Genomic DNA, 27,411 nt, shown 5'->3' with positions numbered 1-27,411 from the left:
ACAGTATTCCAGGTCTGGCCTGACAAGCGCCAAGTAGAGAGGGATAACGACTTCTTTATCTCTGATGATGATGCCCTTGTTGATGCAACCCAGCATTCTATTGGCTTTCTTTGCTGCAGCAGCACACTGTTCGCTCATATTGAGCTTCCTGTCCACCAGGACCCCCAGGTCCCTTTCCACAGAGCTGCTCCCCAGCTGGGTAGATCCCAGCCTGTGCTGCACTCCTGGATTATGTTTTCCCAGGTGCAAGACCTTACACTTGTCCTTGTTAAACTTCATAAGGTTCTTGTTAGCCCATAAACTGGTGTTAGCCCATTAATCTGAGTGATTCTTACTGTAATATTGTTGATATGGCATATAGCCACCATAGAAGTGATTGTAAATCAATTAACATCATACAATTTATTTCATTGGATATTCTCACCCAAAATCAAATCCCCTTGAGGTACACATCGGACTTCCCAATCCCCCTGCATCATCCACCAAGTGCACCCAGATCCTTGAGCAAAAGCAATCCCACGGATGGGTTTACCTTTGCCAGAGGTGGGAGTAACCTGGACTGTCTTCTCCAGCATATTTTTTAGGTGCACTACAGGGACTTTATCACCCTCTACAGTATGTAACAGTTTTGACTGGGCAGGGCCAGCTCGATTGGCAGATCCCCTAGTGTTAAACTAACTAGGTGACCTTTGCTAAATGTGTATCCCAGTGTTTGAATGTCCCACCACCCATTGCTCTCAGTGTAGTCTTTAACAGTCCATTGTATCGTTTGATTTTCCCGGAGGTTAGTGTATGATAGGGGATGTGATATACCTACTCAATGCCATGCTCTTTGGCCCAGGTGTCTATGAGGTTGTTTCGGAAATGAGTCCTGTTGTCTGACTCAGTTCTTTCTGGGGTGCCGTGTCGCCATAGGACTTGCTTTTCAAGGCCCAGGATAGTGTTCCGGGCAGTGGCATGGGGCACAGGATATGTTTCCAGCCATTCGGTGGTTGCTTCCACCATTGTAAGCACGTGGCGCTTGCCTTGGCGGTTTTGTGGGAGTGTGATATAATCAATCTGCCAGGCCTCCCCATATTTATATTTCAGCCATCGTCTTCCATACCACAGGGGCGTGAATCGCTTGGCTTGCTTGATTGCAGCACGTTTCACATTCATGGATAACCTGTGCAATAGTGTCCATAGTCAAATCCACCCCTCGATCACGAGCCCATCTAGATGTTGCATCTCTTCCTTGATGGCGTGAGGTGTCATGGGCCCACCAAGCTAGCAATAATTCACCCTTCTGTTGCCAGTCCAGATCCACCTGAGCCACTTCAATCTTAGCAGCCTGGTCCACCTGCTGGTGGTTTTGATGTTCTTCAGTGGCCTGACTCTTGGGTACGTGAGCATCTACATGACGTACTTTTACAACCAGGTTCTCTACCTGGGCAGCAATATCTTGCCACAATGCAGCAGCCCAGATGGGTTTGCCTCTGCGATGTCAGTTGCTCTGATTCCATTGCTGTAACCACCCCCACAGGGCATTTGCCACCCTCCATGAGTCAGTATAGAGATAGAGCACTGGCCACTTTTCTCATTCAGCAATATCTAAAGCCAGCTGGATGTCTTTCACCTCTGCAAACTGACTCGATTCACCTTCTACTTCAGCAGTTTCTGCCGCTTGTCGTACAGGATTCCATACAGCAGCTTTCCACCTCCGATGCTTCCCCACAGGATGACAGGACCCATCAGTGAACAGGGCATATTGCTTCTCATTTTCTGGTAGTTTATTATACAGTGGGGCCTCCTCAGCATGTGTCACCTCCTCCTCTGGTGATATTCCTAAACCTTTGCGTTCTGGCCAGTCCATGATCCCTTCCAAGATTCCTGGGCGACTGGGGTTTCCTATTTGAGCCCGTTGTGTGATCAGTGTGACCCACTTATTCCATGGAGCATCAGTTGCATGATGTGTACAGGAGACCCTCCCTTTGAACATCCAGCCCAGCACCGGCAGTCGGTGTGCCAGGAGGATCTGTGCTTCAGTATCAACAACTTCTAAAGCAGCTCAAACCCCTTCATATGCTGCCAATATGTCTTTTACAGTTGGAGTATAGCCAGCCTCGGATCCCTCTGTATCCCTGACTCCAAAACCCTAGGGGTCGACCTCGAGTCTCCCCTGGTGCTTTCTGCCAGAGGCTCCAGGTAGGGCCGTTCTCCCTGGCTGTGGTGTAGAGCACATTTTTTACATCTTGTTCTACCCGTACTGTCCCAAGGGCTACTTCATGAACTGTCTCCTGTTTAATTTGTTCAAAGGCTTGTCATTGCTCAGGGCCCCATTTGAAATCGTTCTTCTTCCGGGTCACTTGATAGAGAGGGCTTACAATCAGACTGTGCATGTAATTTGGAATATGCATTCTCCAAAAACCCACAATGCCCAAGAAAGCTTGTGTTTCCTTTCTGCTGGTTGGTGGAGACATGGCTGTTATTTTGTTTATCAATCACATCCCTTGGGATCTGACGACATCCATCTTGCCATTTTATTCCTAAAAACTGGATCTCCTGTGCGGGTCCCTTGACCTTACTTTGTTTTATGGCAAAGCCAGCCTCCAGAAGGATTTGGACTATTTGTTTCCCTTTCTCTAAAACTTCTTCTGCTGTATCGCTCCATACGATGATGCCATCAATGTATTGCAGGTGTTCTGGAGCCCCACCCTGTTCCAGTGCAGTCTGGATCAGTCCATGGCAAATGGTGGGGCTGTGTTTCCACCCCTGGGGCAGTCGATTCCAGGTGTACTGGATGCCCCTCCAAGTGAAAGCAAACTGTTGCTTGCACTCTGCTGCCAAAGGCATTGAGAAAAACACATTAGCGATATCAGTGGTGGCATACCACTTGGCTGCCTTTGACTCCAATTCATACTGAAGTTCTAGCATGTCTGGCACAGCAGCACTCAGCACTGGTGTGACTTCGTTCAGGCCCTGATAGTCTACTGTTAGTCTCCACTCTCCATTAGACTTTTGCACTGGCCATATGGGACTGTTAAAAGGTGAGCGAGTCTTGCTGATCACTCCTTGGCTCTCCAGTTGACGAATCAACTTATGGATGGGAATCAGGGAGTCTCTCTTGGTGTGATATTGCCGCTGGTGCACCGTTGTGGTGGCGATTGGTGGTACCTGTTGTTCTTCGACCCTCAGCAGCCCCACAACAGAAAGGTCCTTTGAGAGACCGGGCAAGGTGGACAGCTGTTTAATTTCCTTCGTCTCCAAGGCAGCTATGCCAAAAGCCCACTGGTACCCTTTTGGGTCCTTGAAATACCCTCTCCTGAGACAGTCTATGCCAAGGATGCATGGAGCCTCTGGGCCAGTCACAATGGGGTGCTTCTGCCGCTCCTTCCTGGTTAAGCTCACTTCAGCCTCCAATACAGTCAGCACTTGGGATCCCCCTGTCACTCCAGAAATACAGATGGGTTCTGCCCCTTCATAGCTTGATGGCATTAGGGTACGCTGTGCACCGGTGTCTACTAAAGCCTTGTACTCCTGTGGGTCTGATGTGCCAGGCCATCAAATCCACACAGTCCAGTAAACCCAGCTGTCCCTCTCCTCCACCTGGCTGGACGCAGGGCCCCTCTAGTCCTGGTCATAGCATTCGTTACTCACTTCTTGTAAATGCAAATCAGAAGTCCCTTTATTGAGATCGGAAGCAAAATCAGCCCTTCTGCTCTCTCTGGGGAACTGCTCACTGGAAACTGGAGCAGCAGTTTTCCTGGAAGAACCCTCTTTTGTAGTTGTTTTTCCTTGCAACTCACGTACTTGCGCCTCTAGGGTTGAGGTAGGTTTTCCATCCCACTTCCTCATGTCCTCTCCATGGTCACGCAGGTAAAACCACAGGGTGGCCTGTGGTATGTACCCACTATATCCTCTCTTTTGAGCAAAAAAATGCTGACTCCTAATGGCTGAGATACTGGTCCGTACAGGTGGGGAGTAGGATATATCCTCTTTGAGTTGCTGGACCTTCCAGGACAGTTTCTCCACAGCTGAGACGAGGGCGGAAGAGAAAATTTCTTTGTATTGCCATAGATGGCCAGCCATTTCATCCACCATCGGTCCCTCTTCATCTTTCCAGGTTGTTATGGCCAATGAGATGGCATATGATGATGGTGTGCTCCGTACAACCTTCGCCACCTCAGTCATGTGCACTGGACTTCATCTGGATCTTTGGAGAACTGCTCGTTGTCCAGGTCACCATATAAATCACCTCCAGCACAGCTAATTCCCTCAGGTACTGGAGACCTCTCTCCATGGTGGTCCACTTGCCTGGGTGACATAGAACATCTTCCTTGAAGGGATACCTTTCCTTCACACCTGACAGGAGTCGCCTCGAGCGGGTGAGGGCTTGTGCCCCTTTTCCAATCGCTTTGTCAATGCCCCCTTCCCTAGAAAGGGATCCCAGCTGCTTGGCTTCCCTACCCTCTAATTCCAGGCTACTGGCCCTGTTATCCCAGCATTGGCGCAGCCAAGTGATGATGTGCTCTCCTGGACGATGACTGAAATCTTTTCGCATATCTCGCAGCTCACTCAGGGACAGGGATCGGGTGGTTACCATCTCATTTATGGGTTCTGCCTCTTCCTCCTCCTGTTCTCATGATGGCCCTGGTTCATCTACAGCCCTTAGTAAATGAGCTGGTTTTCTAGTGTATTTTTTCTTGTGTATTGGGGTGACTGATACTGGTATGGGTTTGTTCTCTGGTTCAGCTGCAGTACCTGTCACCAGGGTTGGAGTAGCTGCAGTGCCTGTCACCAGGTTTGGACTAGCCCCAGTGTCTGTCACTGGGGTTGGAGTAGCCGCAGTGCCTGTCGTTTTGTTGTCAGACCCAGAGACCTTCTCTTCCCCTTGAGGGTTCTGAATAGTGTTGAACAGGGCTCGGTAGGCATGGGCCAGGCCCCAGCACATTGTGGTCATTTGTGTCTCCCTACAATTGCCAGGGTGACAGCATACTTTTTCCAAATATTCTACTAGTTTTTCAGGATTCTGCACTTGTTCAGGGGTGAAGTTCCAAAACATTGGAGGGGCCCACTGTCCTAGGCATTTGCCCATGCTCTCCCACACACCCTGCCACTCATAAGTATCCAGCCTTGGGGCAGATCTCTGGATGATATTCTTAACCTGCTTATTAATCTTAGACAAAACTGAAACAATATTCCCAAGAAATACCAATAGATGTATCTTAACTAGAATAGAATCATAGAATGCTTTGGGATGGAAGGGACCTTTAAAGGTCATCTAGTCAATCTCCCCTGCAATTGGCAGGGATATCTTCCACTAGATCAGCTTGCTCAGAGCCCCATCCAACCTGGCCTTGAACGCTTCCAGGGATGGGGCATCCACAACTTCTCTGGGCAACCTGTTCCAGTGTTTCACTACCCTCATAAAAAATTTCTTCCTTATATCTAGTCTGAATCTACCCTCTTTTAGTTTAAAACCATTACCCCTTGTCCTATCGCTATTGGCCCTGCTAAAACTACCCAAGGATGTTCAAGATACTGAAAAGTTGTTGTGATGAAGGAGGAAAGATCATATAAGAAGGTACCGAAGGTGCCATTCTGTATTTCCTCCATAAAAAATCTCTCAGAGGAAGAGGTATAATTGCTAATTGTCTCCATGAGGTGGTACCCGAAGTACAGTAATGGCTTCAGTACAAAACCCAAATACCAGATAAAGCTCAAGGTCAGTGTTTTAATAACAAATCTCCCAGGCAAAACATCACTAATCACTGCAGAGCACAGCAAACTGCAACACCCAACACCAATCTTTAACACGTACTGCAAAAACAAGAGCATGGTGCAGATCAGGTAGACTAATACCGAGAACAGATGAATCAAAATTATGACCGGCAACTGTTAACAGATACAAATTCTTTAATACACTCTGATTAATCTGTTATTACCTCAAACCCTTTGTGCCCCACGTTGGGTGCCAAAAAGGACTGTCGTGGTTTAACCCCAGCCAGCAACTAAGCACCACAGAGCTGCTTGCTCACCCTCCCCCTGCCTGCAGTGGGATGGGGGAGAGAATCAGGGGAAAAAAAAAAGTAAAACCCCTGGGTTGAGATAAAGACAATTTAATAGGACAGCAGAGGGAGAGACAATTATAATAATAATATTAAAAAAGAATATACAAAGCAAGTGATGCACAATGCATTTGCTCACCACCTGCCAACCAATGCCCAGCCAGTCCCCGAGCAGTGGTCACTGCCCCCTGGCCAACTCCCCCCAGTTTATATACTGAGCATGATGTCGTATGGCATGGAATAGCCCTTTGGCTAGTGTGGGTCAGCTGTCCTGGCTGTGCCCCCTCCTAGCTTCTTGTGCACCTGGCAGAACAGGGGAAGCTGAAAAGTCCTTGACTAGTGTAAACTCTACTCAGCAAGAACCAAAACATCAGTGTGTTATCAACATTATTCTCATCCTAAATCCAAAACACAGCACTATACCAGCTACTAGGAAGAAAATTAACTCTATCCCAGCCGAAACCAGGACAATGCTTTTAAGGCCTGTGAAAGACTTTTATTCCATAAAGGGCAGGTTTCTGTTTACAAAGCAGTATCTTAACTAAAATCAACAAATGCATTTTGTGTGCACGTGTCAGAATTTTATCAGCTTTTATGAAATAAATGTGCTGTCATCAGTGTTTAATCAACTGGAGCAAAGTTGAACAGTGGAGAAATTGAAGATATTTGAAATTAATTTTTGCTTTCACTCTGCTTTCTTTTTGGATGATAGGAGCTCAAAAGCACTTGTAATTAAAGGGAATAATTATTTAGCACTTTACATGTTCAGTGTACACCTACTAGCTAATCAGTGTGTCATCTTGGTGAGGCAGGTAAGTAGGTAATTATTATCCCAGTGATTGTACGTGGGGGAATGGAGACAAAGGCTATGTCTACTTTAGCAATTAGTGGGACAGGAGAGAGTGGGTCTGTAGGGCAAAACAGTACGTCTTGAGATCCTGATGTCCATGTTCCAGGGGTTGTTTTGTTTGTTTTTTTGTTTTGGGTTTTTTTTGTTGTTTTTTTTTGCTTTAGACCAGGTCTAGTCTGATCTCAGGGACTAAATTCCTGTTTGTGGCTAGAATGCATTAAGTGTGGTCTTGGAGTACATCTTAGTTTCCATTTGCCTTCTTAATTTCATTCTAAAGGAATCCAGTTCTTCACTTGAGGATTCTTAGATGCTCATGAATAGTATATGCATAGTAAGCAGGGATAATCAGGAGGTTAATTTCAAAAGTGTGCTCTTGAACCTAACTTAGGTCCAGAGGGATACTCTGAGCAGTGATTTCAAGTGGGAGTTTTGCCATGCCTACAGACTGAGAAAGCCAAGCATTCATTTATGGTTGGACTCGATGATCTTAAAGGTCTTTTCCAACTTAACCGATTCTATGATTCTATGTTTCTGTGATTTTCAGAGCTGCTAAGCACAGCTGAAGTGGCAGAAGGCTTATGTTTGCTAGACATCTCTAAATAATATTTTATGTACACAGAATAAAAACTTGGCCCTCGTGATTGAATACTACTTTGCACAAAAGTGGTAGAACTGGCATTTCACCTCAGGAACTTTCCTTCCCTTTTAATGCTGGGTGGTAATGAAATATTAATCCTTTAAATAGATCGATTTAGGTTTAGAAACATCTCTTAATTACGTCTGATTCTCATGAAGAACGTGAGCTGCGTATTCTCTTTTTTCTGTTTATCGGTGTCAGTAATAAGGTAAAAATCATTAGTCTCTTGGGTGACAACACTTTGAATATATTGTACTCTTTATGGTATTTCTATATTTTAAATTGTCTAAGCCATTGACGTTGTTCTACTTGTCCACTGCTTTGCTTTCCACATTAGACTGTAGAAAGTTTATATGGTAACCGAATTAATTGATTAGGGAAGTTTTTATTCTTTGATTAGGCAATGTAAAAACTATTCATTTATTTGTCTTTATTGACATCTAAATTACCAGTCTTTTTTTGTTTGATTTGACTTTCTTTCAGGTAATGGTTATAACTACTGTCAATTCACATCACTGAATTCAAGGGAAGCATCAGTGAAGTAGGAGATGATGAGAATTAATGTTTCTGGTGTTTTTAAAAATAAGAAAGCAAGCTGGGAAAACTGCAAACAAAAATTTCAGGCTGTCTTTTTGTCAGGAAGAAACAAAAGACAGCTCCCCTCCTGCTTCTCTTTGCATGTGCAGGTATATTCATACAGCCTTTAAATTAACTTTGACCTAGGCGATATGTGTAGCTGCACAACAGTATTCTTAGAATGAGAGGTTTGAAGTTGGCTTTCCCATGTTTCAGTTCTAAGTCTACCAAAATGACCCTGACTTCTGAATTTTTCCTATACTTAAACTGGGCCAGGTGTCTTTAACTTGATTTACAATTATTTTTTACACGTTTCTCAGAAATGCTTTACAAAGGTTATTGGTCACCAATAGAAGTAGAAAAGGAACAGTTTAAGTTAATAAAGAGATGGGAAGCTTTTGGTCGGATAGATGATAGAATAGGTTTAGAGTGTTGGAGAACTGTGTCTCAGAAAATATCCTAGACTAATTAGAAGGGGAAAAAAAAATCTTACTCAGCTGAGTTCGTAAGGGAGCGGACTATTACACTCTAATGTTATAAGAGTCAAATACTCCCCTAATTGTGGTCTTCTGTGGTATGGACAGCAAAAGGCTCCCATCCTTAGGTAGGCTATATAACATTGCTATAGGTCATGTATTATTTTTAAATAATAAGAAGAATAGTTGTTTATTAAGTGAGATGAAGAAGACAAAGCAAAATGGGTGCAAACTGAGACAAGATTGGATTTGGACCTAGGAAATTAGCTAGCCGAATTCACAGGACATGGAAATATAAAACATGAACTTTCTTGTCAATCATTCTCCAACTTCATGGACCAAGAGAATCTCAGACAATTTTTCTCTTATGGCTTCAAAGTAAATTAATAAATATCTCCTGAATTTAATTAGAAAGATGACCATTTCAAGTAAACAAATCATAGTGTAATTGCATCATGCATTGGTTTCTAGCTAAGATTGCCAATAAAATTAATAATGGTAAATATGAATAGATGCATCTTTTTATGTTAGCAATCCTTCCTAGCAAAAGCCAAGACAACATTATTCTTTAATAACATCTCCTTCCCTGTATTGGGTTTACATGGCAATGGGGGGGGGGGGGGGGAGGAGGGCTGCAGGTGTGGCTTCTGTGAGAATTCACCAGAAGCTGCCCCCATGTTGGGCAGAGCCAGTTTCAGCCAACTCCAAGATGGACCTGCTGCTGGACAAAGCTGAGACAATCAGTAAAGCTGGTAGCGCCTCTGTGATAACATATTTAAGAATATTTAAGCAGCAGCTGAGAGAAACAAGTGAGAAAATGTGAGAAATAATCCTGCACACAACAATGTCAGGGAAAAAGGAGGGGGAGGAGGTGATCCAGGTGCCAGAGCAGAGCTTCCCCTGCAGCCCGTGGTGAAGACCATGGTGAAGCAGGCTGTCCCCCTGCAGCCCGTGGAGGTCCACGGTGGAGCAGATATCCACCCTGCAGCTTGTGGAGGACCCCACGTCAGAGCAGGTAGATATACCATGAAGGAAGCTGCAGCCCATGGAGAGCCCACACTGGAGCAGGCTCCTGGCAGGAACTGCAGCCCGTGGAGAGGGGCCCACGTGGGAGCAGTCTGTTCCTGAAGGAAATGGACCCATGCTGGAGCAGTTTGTGAAGGACTGTATCCTATGGGAGGGGCCCCATGCTGGAGCAAGGGAACAGTGTGAGGAAGGAACAGTGGAGAGGAAGTGACTGCAACCCCCATTCCCCTGGGTTGCTGGGGGGGGGGGGGGAAGGTAGAAGAGTTAGGAGTGAAGTTGAGCCTGGGAAGAAGGGAAGGGTGGGAGTAAAGTGTTTTTAGTTTTGTTCTTATTTCTCACTGTCCTACTCTGTTACAATTAATTGGCAATAAATTAAATTAATTTCCCCAAGTTGAGTCTGTTTTGCCCATGACAGTAATTGGTGAGTGATCTCCCTGTCCTTATCTCGACCCACGAGCTTTTTGTCATATTTTCTCCCCCTGTTCTGTTGATGGAGGGGAGTGATAGAGCAGCTTGGTGGGCACCTGATAGCCAGCCAAGGCCAACGAACCACAGATGTTTGTGGTGCCCAATGTGGGGCTCTCAAGGAATTAGAGATACGGATAGTAATTGGGAGAGGTAACAGGCAAAACATGGACTGAACATTGCTAGAGAGCGGAACAATTGGGGGAATTTTTGTTCTTGTAATTGTGGTGAAGGAATGAGGGGTGGAGTGTGTGTAAATTGTCCACCTTTGTCAATGTTGTGATGACGTTATTTTGACTTTGGTATGAGGAATTCTTTTTGTTGATGTAAGTGAAGTTTGTGAAGATTGCATGATGGATATAATCTCACTGTCCTTATTTCAACCCACGAGCTTTTTGTCGTATTTTCTCCCCCTGTCCAGTTGAGGAGGGGGAGTGATAGAGCGGCTTGGTGGGCACCTGGTGGCCAGCCAAGGTCAACCCACCACAGGAACTAATCTGAGAAGTGATAATTCACATATAGCTGGCTTAACCACACAGGGCTCAAATCTGTTCTCATTCAGGTAAATGGATGTTTCACCACTGAATTGGAAATGAATAGGGTCAGGACCTGTACATATAATTTTGTGGTATCTTGCAAAGAACTGTTTCTCAAATAGAAATTAAAAAGCATTAGAACAGGTTAATAATAAACTTGTAACAGTAGAGCTGCATTAGACCAAATATAGGGAATTAGTGAAAAAATTAAGTGTTCTGCTCTTTTCACTTGACAGTTCAGTTTAAAAAATATAGTGGTTACTAGAAAATTAGAGTGAACTCTAAATAAATTTGTCTTCATTTGTTAGTATGCTATAACAAAGATGAAGTCACTTTTCAGGACAGCATTTAAACATGTTTAGTCTTATTAACTACTGAGTCCAGTAGAATTTAGTGAAATGAAAGAGGGCTAATAAATTAATTTTTAAAGCTTGGTATTTGTACATAACTAAGTTACACATGCAAAAAAAATTAATGTGGAGCAGCTGATATGTGGTAACTATTCACACCATGGTATCTTGGTTCTTGGACTCTTCCCATTTTAAAAAGCTGTTTAGGTACTTGGGTTACTAAGTGATGTGCAGAAATTTTTTTAAAGCTTCTAATGCTTTTTATTCTTTATTTTTAAAGAATGCCTCTGAAATGATTAAAAACCCTTGCAGTATATTCTCTTTAGCTCTAAGTTTTCTACCCTTATTCATGTTAATGAAGCCATAGTTTGCAGTAATCTGTTGGGACTACTTAAAGAGTAAGGATGTAAGAATAAAATCCTTAATAAAGTTTCTATGATTAACCTTTCCTGAGGTCATTATCACTTTCCTTAATTTATTTTTCCAAGCTGTTCTGTAACTTAATTTTTTGAAGAAGTGTGACTGTATATTTGCTATACTACAGAAATCAGTAAAATTGGTAACAGGAGATCATGAAGTGGTTTATTATTATTATTGAAAATGGTCTGAAGCTCTCTTCTGTTCACTTAGATGGTTCAAAGATCTTCAGGGGGAGATTGAACAGCTGGGTGTGGGTTTGTATGAAGGAGCTGTGTCTGAATGGCGCACACAGTCAGTGGAGGTGACACTTCATTCTTTGGTGGTGAATGGGGATCTCTAAATTGTAAATTCTGCAAAATGATATCCAAAGCCATATGGGGAGTCTGTTAATCAGAAATCGTGAAGTTAGTGGAAGGAGTAGTGTTTATATTAATATTTTCCTCGTGTTGAAAAATGATAGTTTTCAAAGGGACTTTTATTATAAAAGATTGAAGGCCTTTAAGGCAATAATGTTGTTATGCTGTTGCTTTTTTATATATCTAAAAGGGCTAGGCTATTTTTTTAGTCATTATAAGCTATTATCTGTAGTTTCTGTCTATGTGTCCAGGGCAGGCCTGAGAACAAAGAAAACATTCTTAACTTCTGTTGTATTTCCTAGAGTTTGTTTTTCACAAGACGCTTTCATATGTTCCAATCCCACTTAAGCTGTAGCCTCTAAATCCATTTTATATGATTTAGAGACTACAATTTATCAAAAAGTTTTTCTATTTTTAACTTAAAGAATTTAAGATCAATTATGGTTCCTCCACAAGTTCATGTACATGTGCCTTCTTACAGTTGCTGAAGAAGGACTTACAGGCCTGGTGTAATTTTAAATAAGCCAGTTGACAGCTGTTGTGTGTTGTTGTTGACAGCTGGTTGTGTGCCTGGTTGCTTGGTTTTTTGGTTGAAATGAAATTATAATATAAAAAAACTATGAAGAATGTTGCCTTGTGTGGATAACGTTTTAATAGCTGAAAATGTCAGCTAAAAATTTGGACTTGAACACTTTTCATTTGACTGTTGTGCAAAGGAATGACATATAAAATAAATGTTTATTTCCTGGAAGTAAAAGTTTCCTTTGCAAAAAGAGAAAAAAAAAAAGATGACAAACAAGCTACAAGTCCTCCCCCCTCCTTGTGTGAGCTGATATTGCATTATGATTCTTTGTCGGAATGTCGGAATATCAGAATAGGGACTGATTCCCTACCTAAGCACTAAGCATATTCTTAAGTATCTTGTTCCATAACAAATAAAAATGACTAGAAATATATTTGAGTCAGTTCTGCAAAACCAGAAGCAAGTATAAGTAGTGAAAAGTAGAAATATTGAAATGCTTATAAAACAAAAACCTTAATTAGCCAGTGACTTCAGTGAATTTAGAATTTTTCCTCAGATGCAGAGGTAAAGCAGGATTTATGATGTCAATAACTTATGCCAGTGAACAGCTTGTGGACTTCTATTAAACAAAAAGCCACATAACATTTCAAGAGAGAGCAGAACTATGAAGAAACTTTGGGAGAGAAAGGAGATGGTTTTTTGTAAGGTACATAAAGCTGTACCTCAGTAGTGTAGCTTATTTGCTAGAGCTGATGCTGTTTGAATAAAACAGTAGTTGTAACTCAACGCTTCTAATTCTTGCATTTATTAAGACTTGTCATACTGTAAAAGTACCAGTGAGTAGATACTGTTTCTGAAAGGCAACAAGGAACACTGCTTATCTATAATTTCCATTGTGTTCTAATTGAGATCATCCTATGATTTTTAATGCCTTTAATAGGGAGCAGTTATTTATTAATCTAGCCATTTCGGTTGATATTTTATGTGTGTGTATATATAAATTCTATAAAAACATTGCAAAAAATTATAAAAACTTTTTGAGGAGTTGCTGATTTGGTATATACAAGGTTACATAATCAAATCTAAATAAATATGTACTTTCAGCATATAACAAGCTTCTAGGTAATTATAAAGAGAAGCAGCTGCTTTTCTTGAAGAGAATGTTGGGAGTATTAGAACCATTAGTTTTGATTTGTCTGAAAAGGCCGGAAACCATTTTCCTTTTAGATATTGAATTAGCTCAGCTGAGCAGGTGGACAGAATGGAGCTGAATTCAAGCTAGTCTGGCTGAATGGGCACTATAGGTGAATGCTGTCCACATAATAATGCAATGCTCTGTTGTGCTGCTAATAATTTTGCAGAAGAAATGGAATATTAAGCTGTTCTTTTCAGCCATAGGAAAACAATGCTTTAAATGACATGGCGTGTTAATACACCGTGCTGTTATGAATGCAAATGCAAAATGAAGTGAACAGATGCTTTGACTGGTAAAATCTGTCCGTTTGTCCATGGTATCTTCTAATCTCATGTTCTTAGTGACCCAATAAAAGCTTCTGTCCTTCTCTTCCCCCAAGGTTAATTTTTTTTTTTTTAGTTTTCATTTATATTCATGAGCAAATACTGCATCTGAAAATGACATTGCATTTCAGTAATCGTGTAGTTAACATCAAAATACCTATATAGTATATGGTATAGTGCATAAGGCTAGCAAGGATGTCCTCTCAGAACTTAGCTATTCAATTTGCTTTCTCTCTCTTTTTTTTTTTTTTTTTAAATAAAAAGCAGGGATTTTTGTGTGTGTGTGTATAATCTAATTATTTTTTTAATTATAAATTTGTTCTTTGATAATATTGCCCTTGACCTGATTTCTTAAACTTGCAGAGTACCAGTAATATATTTGTATCTATAAAGTCTTCTTCATTCTGTGTGTGTCTGTGTACACACATGAAAGTATGCACATAGGTATGTTGATATTAAAATATACAAGGAACATGATTAAAACATGAATTTATTTAATGACTTCTTATTATTACTGTCCTCGTTTCAGCTGGGATAGAGTTAATTTTCTTCTTAATAGCTGGTATAGTGCTGTGTTTTGGATTTAGGATGAGAATAATGTTGATAACACACTGATGTTTTGGTTCTTGCTGAGTAGAGTTTACACTAGTCAAGGACTTTTCAGCTTCCCCTGTTCTGCCAGGTGCACAAGAAGCTGGGAGGGAGCATAGCCAGGACAGCTGACCCAGACTGGCCAAAGGGCTATTCCATACCATATGACATCATGCTCAGTATATAAGCTGCGGGGAGTTGGCCGGGGGGGGGGAAGGGATTGCTGCTCAGAGACTGGATGGATGGTGGCAAATGCCCTGTGGGGGTGGTTACAGCAATGGAAGCAGAGCAACTGACATCGCAGAGGCAAACCCATCTGGGCTGCCGCATTGTGGCAAGATATTGCTGCCCAGGTAGAGAACCTGGTTGTAAAAGTACGTCATGTAGATGCTCACGTACCCGAGTCAGGCCACTGAAGAACATCAAAACCACCAGCAGGTGGACCAGGCTGCTAAGATTGAAGTGGCTCAGGTGGATCTGGACTGGCAACAGAAGGGTGAATTATTGCTAGCTTGGTGGGCCCATGACACCTCAGGCCATCAAGGAAGAGATGCAACATCTAGATGGGCTCGTGATCGAGGGGTGGATTTGACTATGGACACTATTGCACAGGTTATCCATGAATGTGAAACGTGCTGCAATCAAGCAAGCCAAGCGATTCAAGCCCCTGTGGTATGGAAGACGATGGCTGAAATATAAATATGGGGAGGCCTGGCAGATTGATTATATCACACTCCCACAAAACCGCCAAGGCAAGCGCCATGTGCTTACAATGGTGGAAGCAACCACCGGATGGCTGGAAACATATCCTGTGCCCCATGCCACTGCCCGGAACACTATCCTGGGCCTTGAAAAGCAAGTCCTATGGCGATATGAAAAAGGACTGTTGTGGTTTAACTCCATTTGGCAACTGAGTATCACATAGCCGCTCGCTCACCCTCCCCCCACCCTGTGGGATGGTGGAGAGAATCAGTAAAAGAAAAGTAAAACCCCTGGGGTGAAATAAGGACAGTTTAATAGAACAGCAGAGGAAAATAATAATAATAGTAATAATGATAAAAGAATATACAAAACAAGTGATGCACAATGTAATTGCTCACCACCCGCTGACCAATGCCCAGCCCATCCCTGAGCAGCGATCACTGCCCCCCGGCCAACTCCCCCCAGCTTTATATACTGAGCATGACGTCATGTGGTATGGAATAGCCCTTTGGCCAGTCTGGGTCAGCTGTCCTGGCTGTGCCCCCTCCCAGCTTCTTGTGCACCTGGCAGAGCATGGGAAGCTGAAAAGTCCTTGACTAGTGTAAGCACTACTTAGCAACAACTAAACCATCAGTGTGTTATCAACATTATTCTCATCCTAAATCCAAAACACAGCACTATACCAGCTACTAGGAAGAAAAATAACTCTATTGCAGCCGAAACCAGGACAATTACCTGTTTTGCTAGATTTGAAATGGTTTAAATTAGACTTGGGGTCTCTCCTGAGATACAGGAATATAGAAGTTGTATTGTTCCTGTCCAGCTAGAGAGCTGGCTGGCCCTGGTTAATTTGTGAGGGAACATGGCCAGCTCCCATGAGGAGTGCTGGTGAAGGGGAACTGGCCAGCCTCTCCCCATTCCTTGCAAGGATAAAGTCTGTGGAGGGGCTAGTTTCCTTTGAGAGGGGCTGCTTGGTTCATGTACAGCTCCTTGCAGTGGCTGTGAAGACACAGAAGTGCAAGAGGACAGCAAAAAATAAATTGCTGGTGACTCTCTCCAAGGGAAGTAGCCATTAAAAAGCACTCTCAAGGTAAGAACATCCCACTGTAAGCAGCAGGAAATGTGTCACAATATTTGGAACTGTGCTTCCCTCTCTGGGGATTTATAATGGTGTTGCCCTTGAAACAGTATGGGTTTCTCTGTGTGCACACACATGTGGGTGGGTGGGTGTTGTGAGAGACAGATCAAACTGTAAGTGACCCTATAAATTTAGGACCAAGGGGGAATACAAACTCAGTGCTTGAGTCCCTCAGATTATGCGAGAGATGAAAATAAAAATTGAGTAGTGTTTTCATTGTCTTACTTCTGTGTCAGAGCTCCTTATTGTGAACTTTCATCTAGTCTGGTCTATGCATACTCACTAGGGGAGAAAGGATGAAGGATTACTGTTAGTTTTAAGGAACAGGTCTTTCAGGGACATAGCCTCTCTTAGCATTTCTTAATATCCTGTGAGAAACTTTCACTCTGAACAGTGGCTTTCATAAGGAAGAAATATGTTTTGTGCATAGCCAAGGAAGCAATAGTTGCAGTCTTGGAGCCTTAATGTGAGGGGAAAGAGGGAAAGGATTTTACAATGTATTCTCAAAGCTGGTAATTTTTTAGCCTTGCCCTCCCGCCTCCCTCAGATTACCTCCTTTTCTGTTCCTCTGTTGGAGGTTATGGCTCCTAGGTAGAGTTTCCTCTGTGTGTGTGCTTTTGTGTTTGTTTTTTTTTTTAAATTTTATTTTATTTAATTTTATGGAAGGGTGGTTTTGTTTGTTCCTTATCAAATGACTAATGCACCTCTTCCCCCCTCCCCCTTATGTTTAATTATGTAATCACATGTAATGACACTGAGGTAAATCTGAGACAACAGAGTAGCCAGGATGACAGTATATAGGAGTGAGATGAATGCTCTCTTAGAAACATCTATGAGTGGCCTTGAAACTAGGTAGGTTTAGGTCTAGATAGTTATTGCTCGTTCAGTCTTCTTAATAAGAAAGAGGAGTGTGAAGAAGTTCTTTACACTGGTACAAGGAAAAAGGGTTAAATATGAGAAGAAAATATTTACCATAAGACTTAATATTTAACTTACATTGTTAAGATAGTATTATGTTTATGGTACTCTCAAGATGTATTCTCTTTGGAAACCAATAAGGATATACAATGCATAATAAATATTGTAAGGTATATTATTTTAAAATTCATGTTATCCATGAGGATTCCTCACTGAAGTTGGTGGAAGACTTTGGTTGCAAGACTCTGGGCTTGTACTTTTTTGTGTTTGTTTGTGGTTTGACTGAAGTAAGAATTATGTTATCCTTTTAGTACAAGTGGTATGTTTGAGCCTTGAAAGCATCCTTCTCTTTTGGGTGTAGTGCTGACTGAGCAAATGGAAGTTACAGATAATGGAAACTATAAGACAAGCATCTGAATACTGATATTTGATATATAGTAGCTCTATGTTTCTAACATAAGTTGATAATAATACGAGTAAGTTGACTCTGTCTAATTATGTGTTCATAAACAGCTATCATGTTGTTATCTTACTAGCACAAAGGACGTGGAGTGTTCTGAAGCACAACCAACCAAAAAGCACAAGCAGAAGAGTCAGGGGATAGTTTTAGTATCTTCCCCAGGAGTATATTATATAGCACAATGAGATCCCAAATAGCTGCATGGAAGAAATGTTCTTAACCCATCACGTTAGAAGAACCAGCTTGATCTGCATTTATGTTTTGTACCATCTAAACCCATATGATAACGTTCTTTCTTTCGCATGATTAAACAACATATAAAAATGTTCTAAACCGAAGCATCGGTTGCCAGCAGGTCGAGGGAGGTGATTCTGCCCCTCTACTCTGCTCTCCTGAGACCCCACCTGGAGTACTGCATCCAGCTCTGGGGTCCCCAGCACAAGAAAGACATGGGCCTGTTAGAGCGGGTCCAGAGGAGGGCCACGAAGATGATGAGAGGGATGGAACACCTCTCCTATGGGGAAAGGCTGAGAGAGTTGGGGTTGTTCAGCCTGGAGAAGAGAAGGCTCCAGGGAGACCTTATTGTGGCCTTTCAATATATAAAGGGGGCTTAGAGACAGAGAGACTTTTTGCCAGGGCCTGTAGTGACAGGATAAGGGGTAATGGTTTTAAACTAAAAGAGGGTAGATTTAGATTGGACATAAGGAAGAAATGTTTTACGATGAGGGTGGTGAGACACTGGAACAGGTTGCCCAGAGAAGTTGTGGATGCGCCCTCCCTGGAAGTGTTAAAGGTCAGGTTAGATGGAGCTTTGAGCAACCTGCTCTAGTGGAAGATGTCCCTGCCCATGGCAGGGGGGTTGGACTAGATGATCTTTGAATGTCCCTTGCAACCCAAACCATTCTGTTCTAGAATAGAATAGAATTCTAGGCTAAAGCCTAGAATTTGAGTGAATATCTCTTCTGGAAACAGTGGCCAACCATTTTTGAGGGGAAAAAAACATGAAAGCACTAAGAAGCACTTGCTGTTCTTAGTCTCTCATTTAAGACAGTGACATTCAATAATATCAAAAAGTCTGCTTGACATAAATATTGCACTGTAACAGAAGTATAACTATTCCTATGACTTCTGTTTTCAGTGAAGAGATGTTTATGCTGGCTTTGATATGATAAAACAATTCATTTTGAAAGCATTTATACATTTTAAGAAACAAAATGCTCTGCAGTATCCTTTGATTTCCTGGATGGAGGCCCTTAATACAAGTGGGAGGTCAAAAGTTAATGTTAGGCTGTCAAAATAGACCTTATAAATGTAAAATATGTTAAATATTACCACCCACCCCCCTTTGGAAAGTGTACTTTTATGTTTTTGCACTTCAGTTTTTAACATACTATTAAAAATTAACAAATTACATAACATACTGGGTTTTAATCTGCATTTCTGATGTATAAAAATATATATCAAGTATACTTTCCAGATATTACAGTACTTATTTAAAATATTGATTAGAAAATCAAGCACCAAATATTTTATCTACAATTCATGAAAGCAGAATGTACAAAGTATAAAGTTGTATTTGTATGGTAAATGTGGTTTTTTTTTGTTTCCTAGATGTGTTTTGGTACATGATAATTACGTATAATACTAGAAAACATCAAGAGATCCAGACTCATCTTTTCCAGTTATAATGACTGAAATTTCATTCAGTGGAGAAAAACGTTAGTCAGAGGGGCCGGAGGGAGATGACATGACAAATTAGGAGGAGCCGTTGATTCCCTCGAGGGTAGAGAGGCCTTACAGAGAGATCTTGATAGATTAGAGCGCTGGGCAATCACCAACCGTGTGAAATTTAACAGGAACAAATGCCAGATTCTGCACCTGGGACAGTGTAATCCTGGATGTACATATAGACTGGGGGACAAGAGGCTGGAGCGCAGCCCTGCAGAAAGGGATCTGCGGGTTTTGATTGATGGTAAGCTCAATATGAGTCAACAATGTGCCCTGGTGGCCAAAAGGGCCAACCATGTCCTGGGGTGCATTAAGCACAGTATAGCTAACCTGTCGAAAGAAGTGACTGTCCCACTATACTCAGGATTGGTGCGGCCTCACCTTGAGTACTGTGTGCAGTTTTGGGATCATCAATATAAGAAGGACATCAAACTATTAGATTGTGTGCAAAGGAGGGCAACAAAAATGGTGAAAGGCCTCGAGGGCATGACTTATGAGGAGCAGCTGAGGATACCTAGGTTTGCTCAGCTTAGAGAAGAGGAGACTGAGGGGTGACCTCATTTCTGTCTACAACTTCCTTGTGAGGGGGAGCAGAGAGGAAGGTGCTGATGTATTCTCTGTGGTGTCTGGTGACAGGATGTGAGGGAATGGCTTAAAGCTGCATCAGGGGAAGTTCAGATTAGATATTAGGAAATAGTTCTTCACTGAAAGTGTGGTCAAGCACTGGAACAAGCTCCCCAGGAAAGTGGTTATGGCCCCAAGCCTGTCGGTGTTCAAGAAGCATTTGGACAATGCTCTTAGATACATGGTTTAACTTTTAGGTTGCCATGTGTGGAGGCAGGAAATTGGACTTGATCTTTGTGGGTCCCTTCCAATTCAGGATATTCTATGATTCTATGATTCAAAGCATATTCTGTTTTACCATTTTGTAGTTTTATTTTTGCAGGATGTGCACTAGGAAAAATAGTAGTAATGCAATAAATTGTGCATGATGTTTGTGTATAAGGGGTTAGTGCTGCATTTAAGCAACTTGACTATCTTCCTGGCTCTGCTATGAGTGTGATATCAGTCAATGTCTTGATCTTCTCATAATGCCGATCATGGGACTTTAAAAGGTCAAAAATATATAAAAATAGTGAAATCAAGGTTTAACTTCAGTGCTGTAATAGTTTTAAACCCCACTTTCCACCAGGAATAATGCTGTAATCATTGCAGCTTTGTTTAGCTAACCTTGGAGATTCATTATTCCCAACTTGTTTTGTTGTAGTTAATAACGTTGCTTGTTTTCTTCCCAGTTATTCTAGTTGTGGGGCAAGTATCTGAGCAAATCCCTAGAGACATGCATGTATTTGGTGTTCTGCCACTACTAAGCAGCTTTTCACTTAAAGAGGATTTTTTTTACAGAAATATTTGATTTCATAGTTTAAAAGAAAAAACCTGAAACTTTCTTTGTGTGCTTTTCTTGTCAGTAACAGTATAAAAATATTGACTTTCTTCCCCTTGATCATAACAATCTAAGAGAAGCTATTAATGTGAAGATTTCGTAAGTTCCTGTATATTGTGCTGAAAATGACCGTATTCACTTCCTAATAATTTCTGTGCAATCCCATACATTTTATTAGATCTATAATTCATATTCTTGTATTCTGTTTTAGTGCATTCTGTGCTGGAAATTTTCCATTATTTCCTTTTTCACCAGGACTACTTTTCACACTTTGCCCCTGTACATAGAATCATTTAGGTTGAAAAAGACCCTTAAGATCGTTAAGTCCAAACCTAACACTACCAAGTCCACCACTAAACCATGTCCTCAAGCACCACATCTACCCTTCTTTTAAATACCTCCAGGGATGGTGACTCAACCACTTCCCTGGGCAGCCTGTTCCAATGCCTGACTACCCTTTCAGTGAAGAAATTTTTCCTAGTATCCAAACTGGCTCAACTCGAGGCCATTTCCTCTCGTCCTACCGCTTGTTACTAGGGAGGAGAGACCAACCCCCACCTTACTACAACCTCCTTTCAGGGAGTTGTAGAGAGCAATAAGGTCTCCCCTCAGCCTCCTCTTCTCCAGACTAAACAACCCCAGCTCCCTCAGCCACTCCTCATAAGACTTGTTCTCTAGACCCTTCACCAACTTCGTTGCCCTTCTTTGGACACACTCAAGCACCTCGATGTCCTTCTTGTAGTGAGGGGCCCAAAACTGAACACAAAACTCGAGGTGCGGCTTCACCAGTGCTGAGTACAGGGGCACTATCACTTCCCTAGTCCTGCTGGCCACACTATTCCTGATACAAGCCAGGATGCCATTGGCCCTCTTGGCCACCTGGGCACACTGCTGGCTCATATTCAGCCAGCTGTTGACCAACACCCCTGGGTCCTTTTCCACCAGGCTGCTTTCCAGCCACTCTTCCCCAAGCCTGTAGCATTGCATGGGGTTGTTGTGACCCAAGCACAGGACATGTGACAGTCGATTCAGTTAAGGCGGGCTAGAAATGTTCTCTTCACTGTTGCTGCTGGCTTAACCAAAAGATTAGTCTGTGGGAAGAAACAGGATGGTTTATTGAGCATTAACCTAAGAAGGGACAGACTTGAGGAAGTACATAAGCAGAGAGAAATGACATTTTTATATATGTATGTATAGTATTATACTTTTTTTGTGTGCGCGTATGCGTGGCTTTATGAAAGAAGACATTGGTCCAATTCTGTTCCCTTACAGAATTCCAGAAAAGCTGAAGATAGGAATAGTTTTAATTCAGCACCAGTGAATCATAATGTTTGCAAATTTTAGCATACCTTTAGATCTCCAAATATAGTTTATTATCAGCCTTAGGCTAACAAAGTCTTAGTACAGTGCCACCCAATTAAAGAACCACAAAGCTGAATAAGATATAGACTCCTTAGGTTTTACTTTCTTCTTTGGATTTTAATTTTCTTTGCCTATATATTGCAATTTTTATAGACTCACAGTGTAAATAATCTGAAATATTGTCTTCTCTAATGTAATACAGATGGCTTTATCAGCATCTTTTCTTTCCATTTGTGTGTGATTTTGATTGCTACCTAAACTCCCAGTGAAGAATTAAAAGCTTCAATTTTTATTTTAAAACAGAGTAGATAATACAAACATGTTTTTACCATCTCAGTGGCTAAATTTTTATTTTATGATTTTTTTTTTTGAAGGAATATGGATTCCCTCTTAAAGAAGCATTATGTTGACCAAAAATGGAAGTTACTTTGTATTGCAGTGATTTAGAGACATTTGGTGCAAATGATTTTCTTATGCATTAGTTAAAGCAAAATTTTTGATAAGAGTTAATCATGTCAAAAAAGCATACCATATACTATTCTGTGCTTTATGGGTTCATATTGAACAGACTTATGTACTAAATGTGTGACATATATCTTGCAGGAAAAAGTGGAAAATATTACAGAATTATTAAAGCAATGTGTGATATGGTACTTTATTTCACTTCATATATAAGAACATGACTACATTGTGTAGGTTTTAGAAAAAGGGAAAAACTGAGATCTAAGGGTAGCCTGAAGCATTTTTTTTAGTATGCAGTAGTTCTGCATTGCCTAGGTCTGTAATTTTATAAACTCTTGAGAAAAGTCATGTTCTCTCCCCTCTGGTAGATTACATCCTGGTGGCCAGTCAATGCCCTGCAGAGATGGTCTGTGTATTTGGTGCTTTGCTCTTGACCACAGCACAGTCTGGGGATCATAGTGAAGGCTGATTGTGGAAGGAGGCTCAGTTTAACTTTTCAACTTTGGAGAAGTTTCATTGCAATAACAACCATTTGTGTTTCCACAGAGGAAGTAAAATAGGTCTGTATATAACATTGTGCTTGATTTTCTGGGAATGTGTGTGTAAGGAAGACTTGTGTTAGAAGTTTGTTTTATACACGTGGGAGATGGGGCTGAAGGTTTCAAAACAAAGTCCACAATGTCACGGTCTGTTTGGATCTCAAATTTTCAGGACAATGTACTCTGTGATTTAAACTTTATTTCATCATCTCATTAAGAAGTACAACAAACAAATATGACAAACAGGGGCTCAGTCCCCTTTTGCCCAGACTAGTCTATCACATGAATTCACTTATTCACCATTCAAGTCATAAGGTTTCATAATTTATAACCCATAACTCTTAATATCATGCACCTATGAACAAAAGAAAAGAATTAGTTACCTAGCCAACAATGAGAGTGCTTATCCTTCGTCCTCCGTCATGGTGCAGGCATCCCCTGTGTCACACCGGAAAGCATGAAAGCCTCAGCAGTCCAGCTGCTGTTGGATCTGCTTCAAAAGCTTTTTGGGTAAGCTGATGTTTTATACCTTCCAGCTTGGAGGTTTGGTCTATACTATTTCCATAAGTTAGCAGATTCTGGCAAGACTGGCAGACATAAGATGATAGCTGCAGTAGACAGCAATTTGCAGGTGATAATGGCTGCATAATGACCTTTTAGCTCTTTCTGGCCACCTGTCCTGCCTATGTGGTGCCCTGGCTTTGACCTAATGGCGCTTCTCCCAGCATACATCAGGCCTTAGCATGAGCTGTGTTAGCCAAAAATCTAAGCAGGAGTTGAGTGAACAGTCACGCACAGTAAAGCCAAAAGCTTTTAGAGGCTTCCAGGTTAGAATTTGCAATGTACTACCGCAGAAGTACTTAAGGGTTGCCAGCACAGCATCATGCTTTAACCTTACATTGCACTGCTTGTGAAATACACTACTCTGAGACACCTAAAACATCATGTAAAGCCATAAGGCTTTCTTTGTCCTGGGAGCCAAATATTAGAGCATGAATGAGGCATGAAAGCTTTATAAAAATTATCAAAATAAAATCCAGGCTGAAAGGCTAAGGACTGCATGCAGGTAAATGCATTGCATTTCTTAGGGGGCTAAGTAGCTAGGTGAACATACGGCATTCGTATGGCTGTGTAACTGTTTGTTCTAAATTTCGGTTCCTCCTTATAAATTATTCATATGATTTGTTTGCTTAGATAAGCTCTCCTAATCACAGAGAGACTGAATTGGGCCAAAGGAAAAAATGCTGTGATATCTTCTGTGCGAAATTCCCAACAAGCAGATCTTAACTTTAAATTGTTAAACATTCAGAATGTTAATTTATAAGTTATTATTTGTACTTTGTGTAAAGTACAAAGATGCAAAGAAATTTAAAGGAAGTAATGAGTCTTCGTTAACAAATATGAGCCAAATTTTAATTAAAGCTGATTTTATATGTTTCTGTGGTTGAAGTTTGCAGAACTGTAATTGTTATATTATTTGCCTTTCTAACAAATTTATATATTCATTGTATATTGCTGCTTAACATAATGTCCTGAAGGTTGGCCAAGCAAGATAATTTTTGTTATTATTCTATGAATTTTTGTGATAGAACATCTCATAATAATTCCCTAAAGTTAGTTGTTGTTGAGAACTGTATCTTCAGGAACGGAAATTTATGCTTATAATTTTAAATATGCAGTGGTATATTCTAGATATTTTTGAGAGTATATTTTGGTTTAGTTATTAGTTTAGTTATTAACTCATTGCTATCTTTTTTTCTACTTCTATTTTGTCTTCAAAATAAAAGTTTTAATTCAGTGTTGTTTCAGTTGTTACTGTGTTACTGCTGTTTTGATAATGAACTGGTCCTTGTAGCAAGCACCTTGCAAACACCGTAACCACTTGACAGTGTTCTGCCCTGCACTGAACAAGCTGTCTGCTTTGTGCAGAAAAGTCATGTTTGTGTCCAGTGGCTGAAGTATATTCTTCTTATTTGTCATGCAGGCACAGGAGAGAGTGGCAAAAGCACGTTCATCAAACAGATGAGAATCATTCATGGATCAGGTTACTCTGATGAAGACAAAAGGGGCTTTACAAAATTGGTGTACCAGAATATATTTACAGCAATGCAGGCCATGATCAGAGCCATGGATACCCTCAAAATCCCATACAAGTATGAACATAATAAGGTGAGATTTTTGTTTATTTCCATAGATGAAACTTTTCCTCTTTTATCTTTAGGAAAAGTACTGAAGGTCTTTAAAAATTATACATCACGTACAAATTATATTCTATCTAAAGTTTAGAAGAAAAGGGCTGCTTCTAGTCCTGCCTCTAGTTCTCTGCCCTTTGCACTGCTCTGACAACACAGGTGCTGTTCTTAACAAGATGTCTGGGGGGTTTATCATAGTGAGAGGGTAAAGGGCAGGCTAGTGTCTGTCTGTGAATTTAGTTATCTTTTTTCCTTTCCTCCCAGCCCATGTTCTGGCCAGAGCACAGTTAAGCCATTTTTCTGGTTTGTACCAGTACTACTTAAGGTTTTCTATTAATATTATGTAGGGAAAAAATAAAATTATTAGAAAAATAGGTGGGGATATCTGCTTGTGTGTTAGTATATTATGAAATAAAACTTTTGATACAAGGCCTTAGAATAAGAAAATTATTTTGAAAGTGATGATATAATTGAAATTTAGAAAGAGAAAATACATTTAAAGCATTTTGTAAGGTTTATCTTTGATTAGCCTAACTTCTTTCCATTTTTTTTCCATTCAGAAATTGAAATCAAATGTATAACTGGTATAACTAGTATTAAAAAGGAAATTTGCATGTGTATTTCAGCTCCATGTTTTTGCTGTACATAAAGCACTGAATTTCCTAACAAGCTGACTTGAAAAGTTAGTTGATTGTGAAGCGCACATTTTTCTTCGGAATTTATATTGACTGTCACTTTGCTGTAGTATACGAAAGTCCTAATCATAAATCAGTAAATTATTTCCTTGTATTATACTACAAAGTATATATTCTACGGTTATTGTTCAAATTGAGTGTTGAATCTATATAGAATGTTTTTATATAGTTGAAGTGAATTAGTTAGATGGGGCATAGCTGTATACACGTGGCCAGACCTTTCTAATTAGAGCTGTTCACTTTCTCTATATAAAAATAACTTGACTGAAAGTCTGTCTTTGCGCTCACTACTTCACAAGCATTCCCATCAGTTCTAATAGGGCTAGGTGTGGAGTAAAGTAAAACTTGCCAAAGACGTCAGGTTCTAGATGCAATTCCTTTAAAAACTCAGGGATTTTTTAATTCAGGGGAATTAAAAAAATGCAAACTTGTCTTTTTCCCCCCCCCCTTTTTTTCCCCCCTTTTTTTATTCTCCATTGAAAGCAAACTCATTAACCTTGCAACCTAAAAAACACAGGAAGGGCACTTCCTATGAATTTGAATCTCATATCAGGAAATTCAGTCTCTGGAGAGAATATCTCAAAGTTTGAGTAACAGCATATTTTTAGCACAGTACTTGTTTTGCACAGTAGCTTAGAAAACTACAGCTCAAGCTGATGTTTATGTGGCTGAGCCTAAAGAAAAGAGAGTGAAGTGACCCTTTTATCAAATTAAAAAAGTTCAGTTAAGTAGGCAGTTGGGATCTTTGTACAGTGTAAAAAATGACATCTAGGTTGGATTATTTTAATATCATCAATGTAGGAAGAGGCATGTTTTAAGTTAAGGAAGTTAGTTCTTCCAGCGTTGTGTTGGCTTCGTAGTCACCAATATGATTTATTATCAGAATAGTGAAAGTCAATTGATAAATGTAAATATTAGTGTTTACATTGTAATGTCTCAGAACTGATGGTAGGGCATTGTATCGTACTTCTTTCATCACACTTTTCATCACACTTCTTTCTCTTGTCAACTCCAGAATATGAGCTCTACTGAGGTTTAAGATAATGGGTGAGGGTTATCTTTTCTCTTAGGGATGTGACATAGGAAATGGTGGCTTATGGATTGGTTTTTAGTTTCCTTTTGAGTAAATGTTACTGTGTTTCCATTATTTTTAACCAGAAGTTGTGAAGTTTTTATATGCATCTTGAATTTTGGAGAAGCAGTTTATAAAATACAGAAAAGCCTTAGGTGGTTTTTTTTGTTTTGTTCTGTTTTTTACAGAAATAGACTTGAGCAATTCTCAAAATTGCCTGCCTGCAAAATTTTTGTGAATGTACAATAGTAACTCACGTGCAACCACTGACATTCAAATTCAGTTTTTTAAAATCTAAGATATAGAATCATAGAATCATAGAATGGTT

At 40.7% G+C, this 27,411-nt stretch overlaps 1 protein-coding gene across 2 annotated transcripts in view; it reads left to right on the top strand.

The window, feature by feature from the left end:
* LOC148055452 (guanine nucleotide-binding protein G(q) subunit alpha) overlaps positions 1-27,411 on the top strand; it is a 155,413-nt gene that overhangs the window by 17,306 nt on the left and 110,696 nt on the right. For both annotated transcript variants that reach the window (XM_087760283.1, XM_087760284.1), the window contains exon 2: positions 25,109-25,293. In XM_087760283.1, the coding sequence (XP_087616409.1) occupies positions 25,109-25,293 (185 nt within the window). The remainder of the gene's footprint in view (positions 1-25,108; positions 25,294-27,411) is intronic.

The sequence above is a fragment of the Nipponia nippon genome, unplaced genomic scaffold (genome assembly GCF_047370975.1).
Source record: "Nipponia nippon isolate SJK-2023a ecotype South Korea unplaced genomic scaffold, ASM4737097v1 scaffold_22, whole genome shotgun sequence".
In the NCBI taxonomy this organism is placed as follows: Eukaryota; Metazoa; Chordata; class Aves; order Pelecaniformes; family Threskiornithidae; genus Nipponia; species Nipponia nippon.
This window is presented reverse-complemented; position numbering and strand designations above follow the sequence as displayed.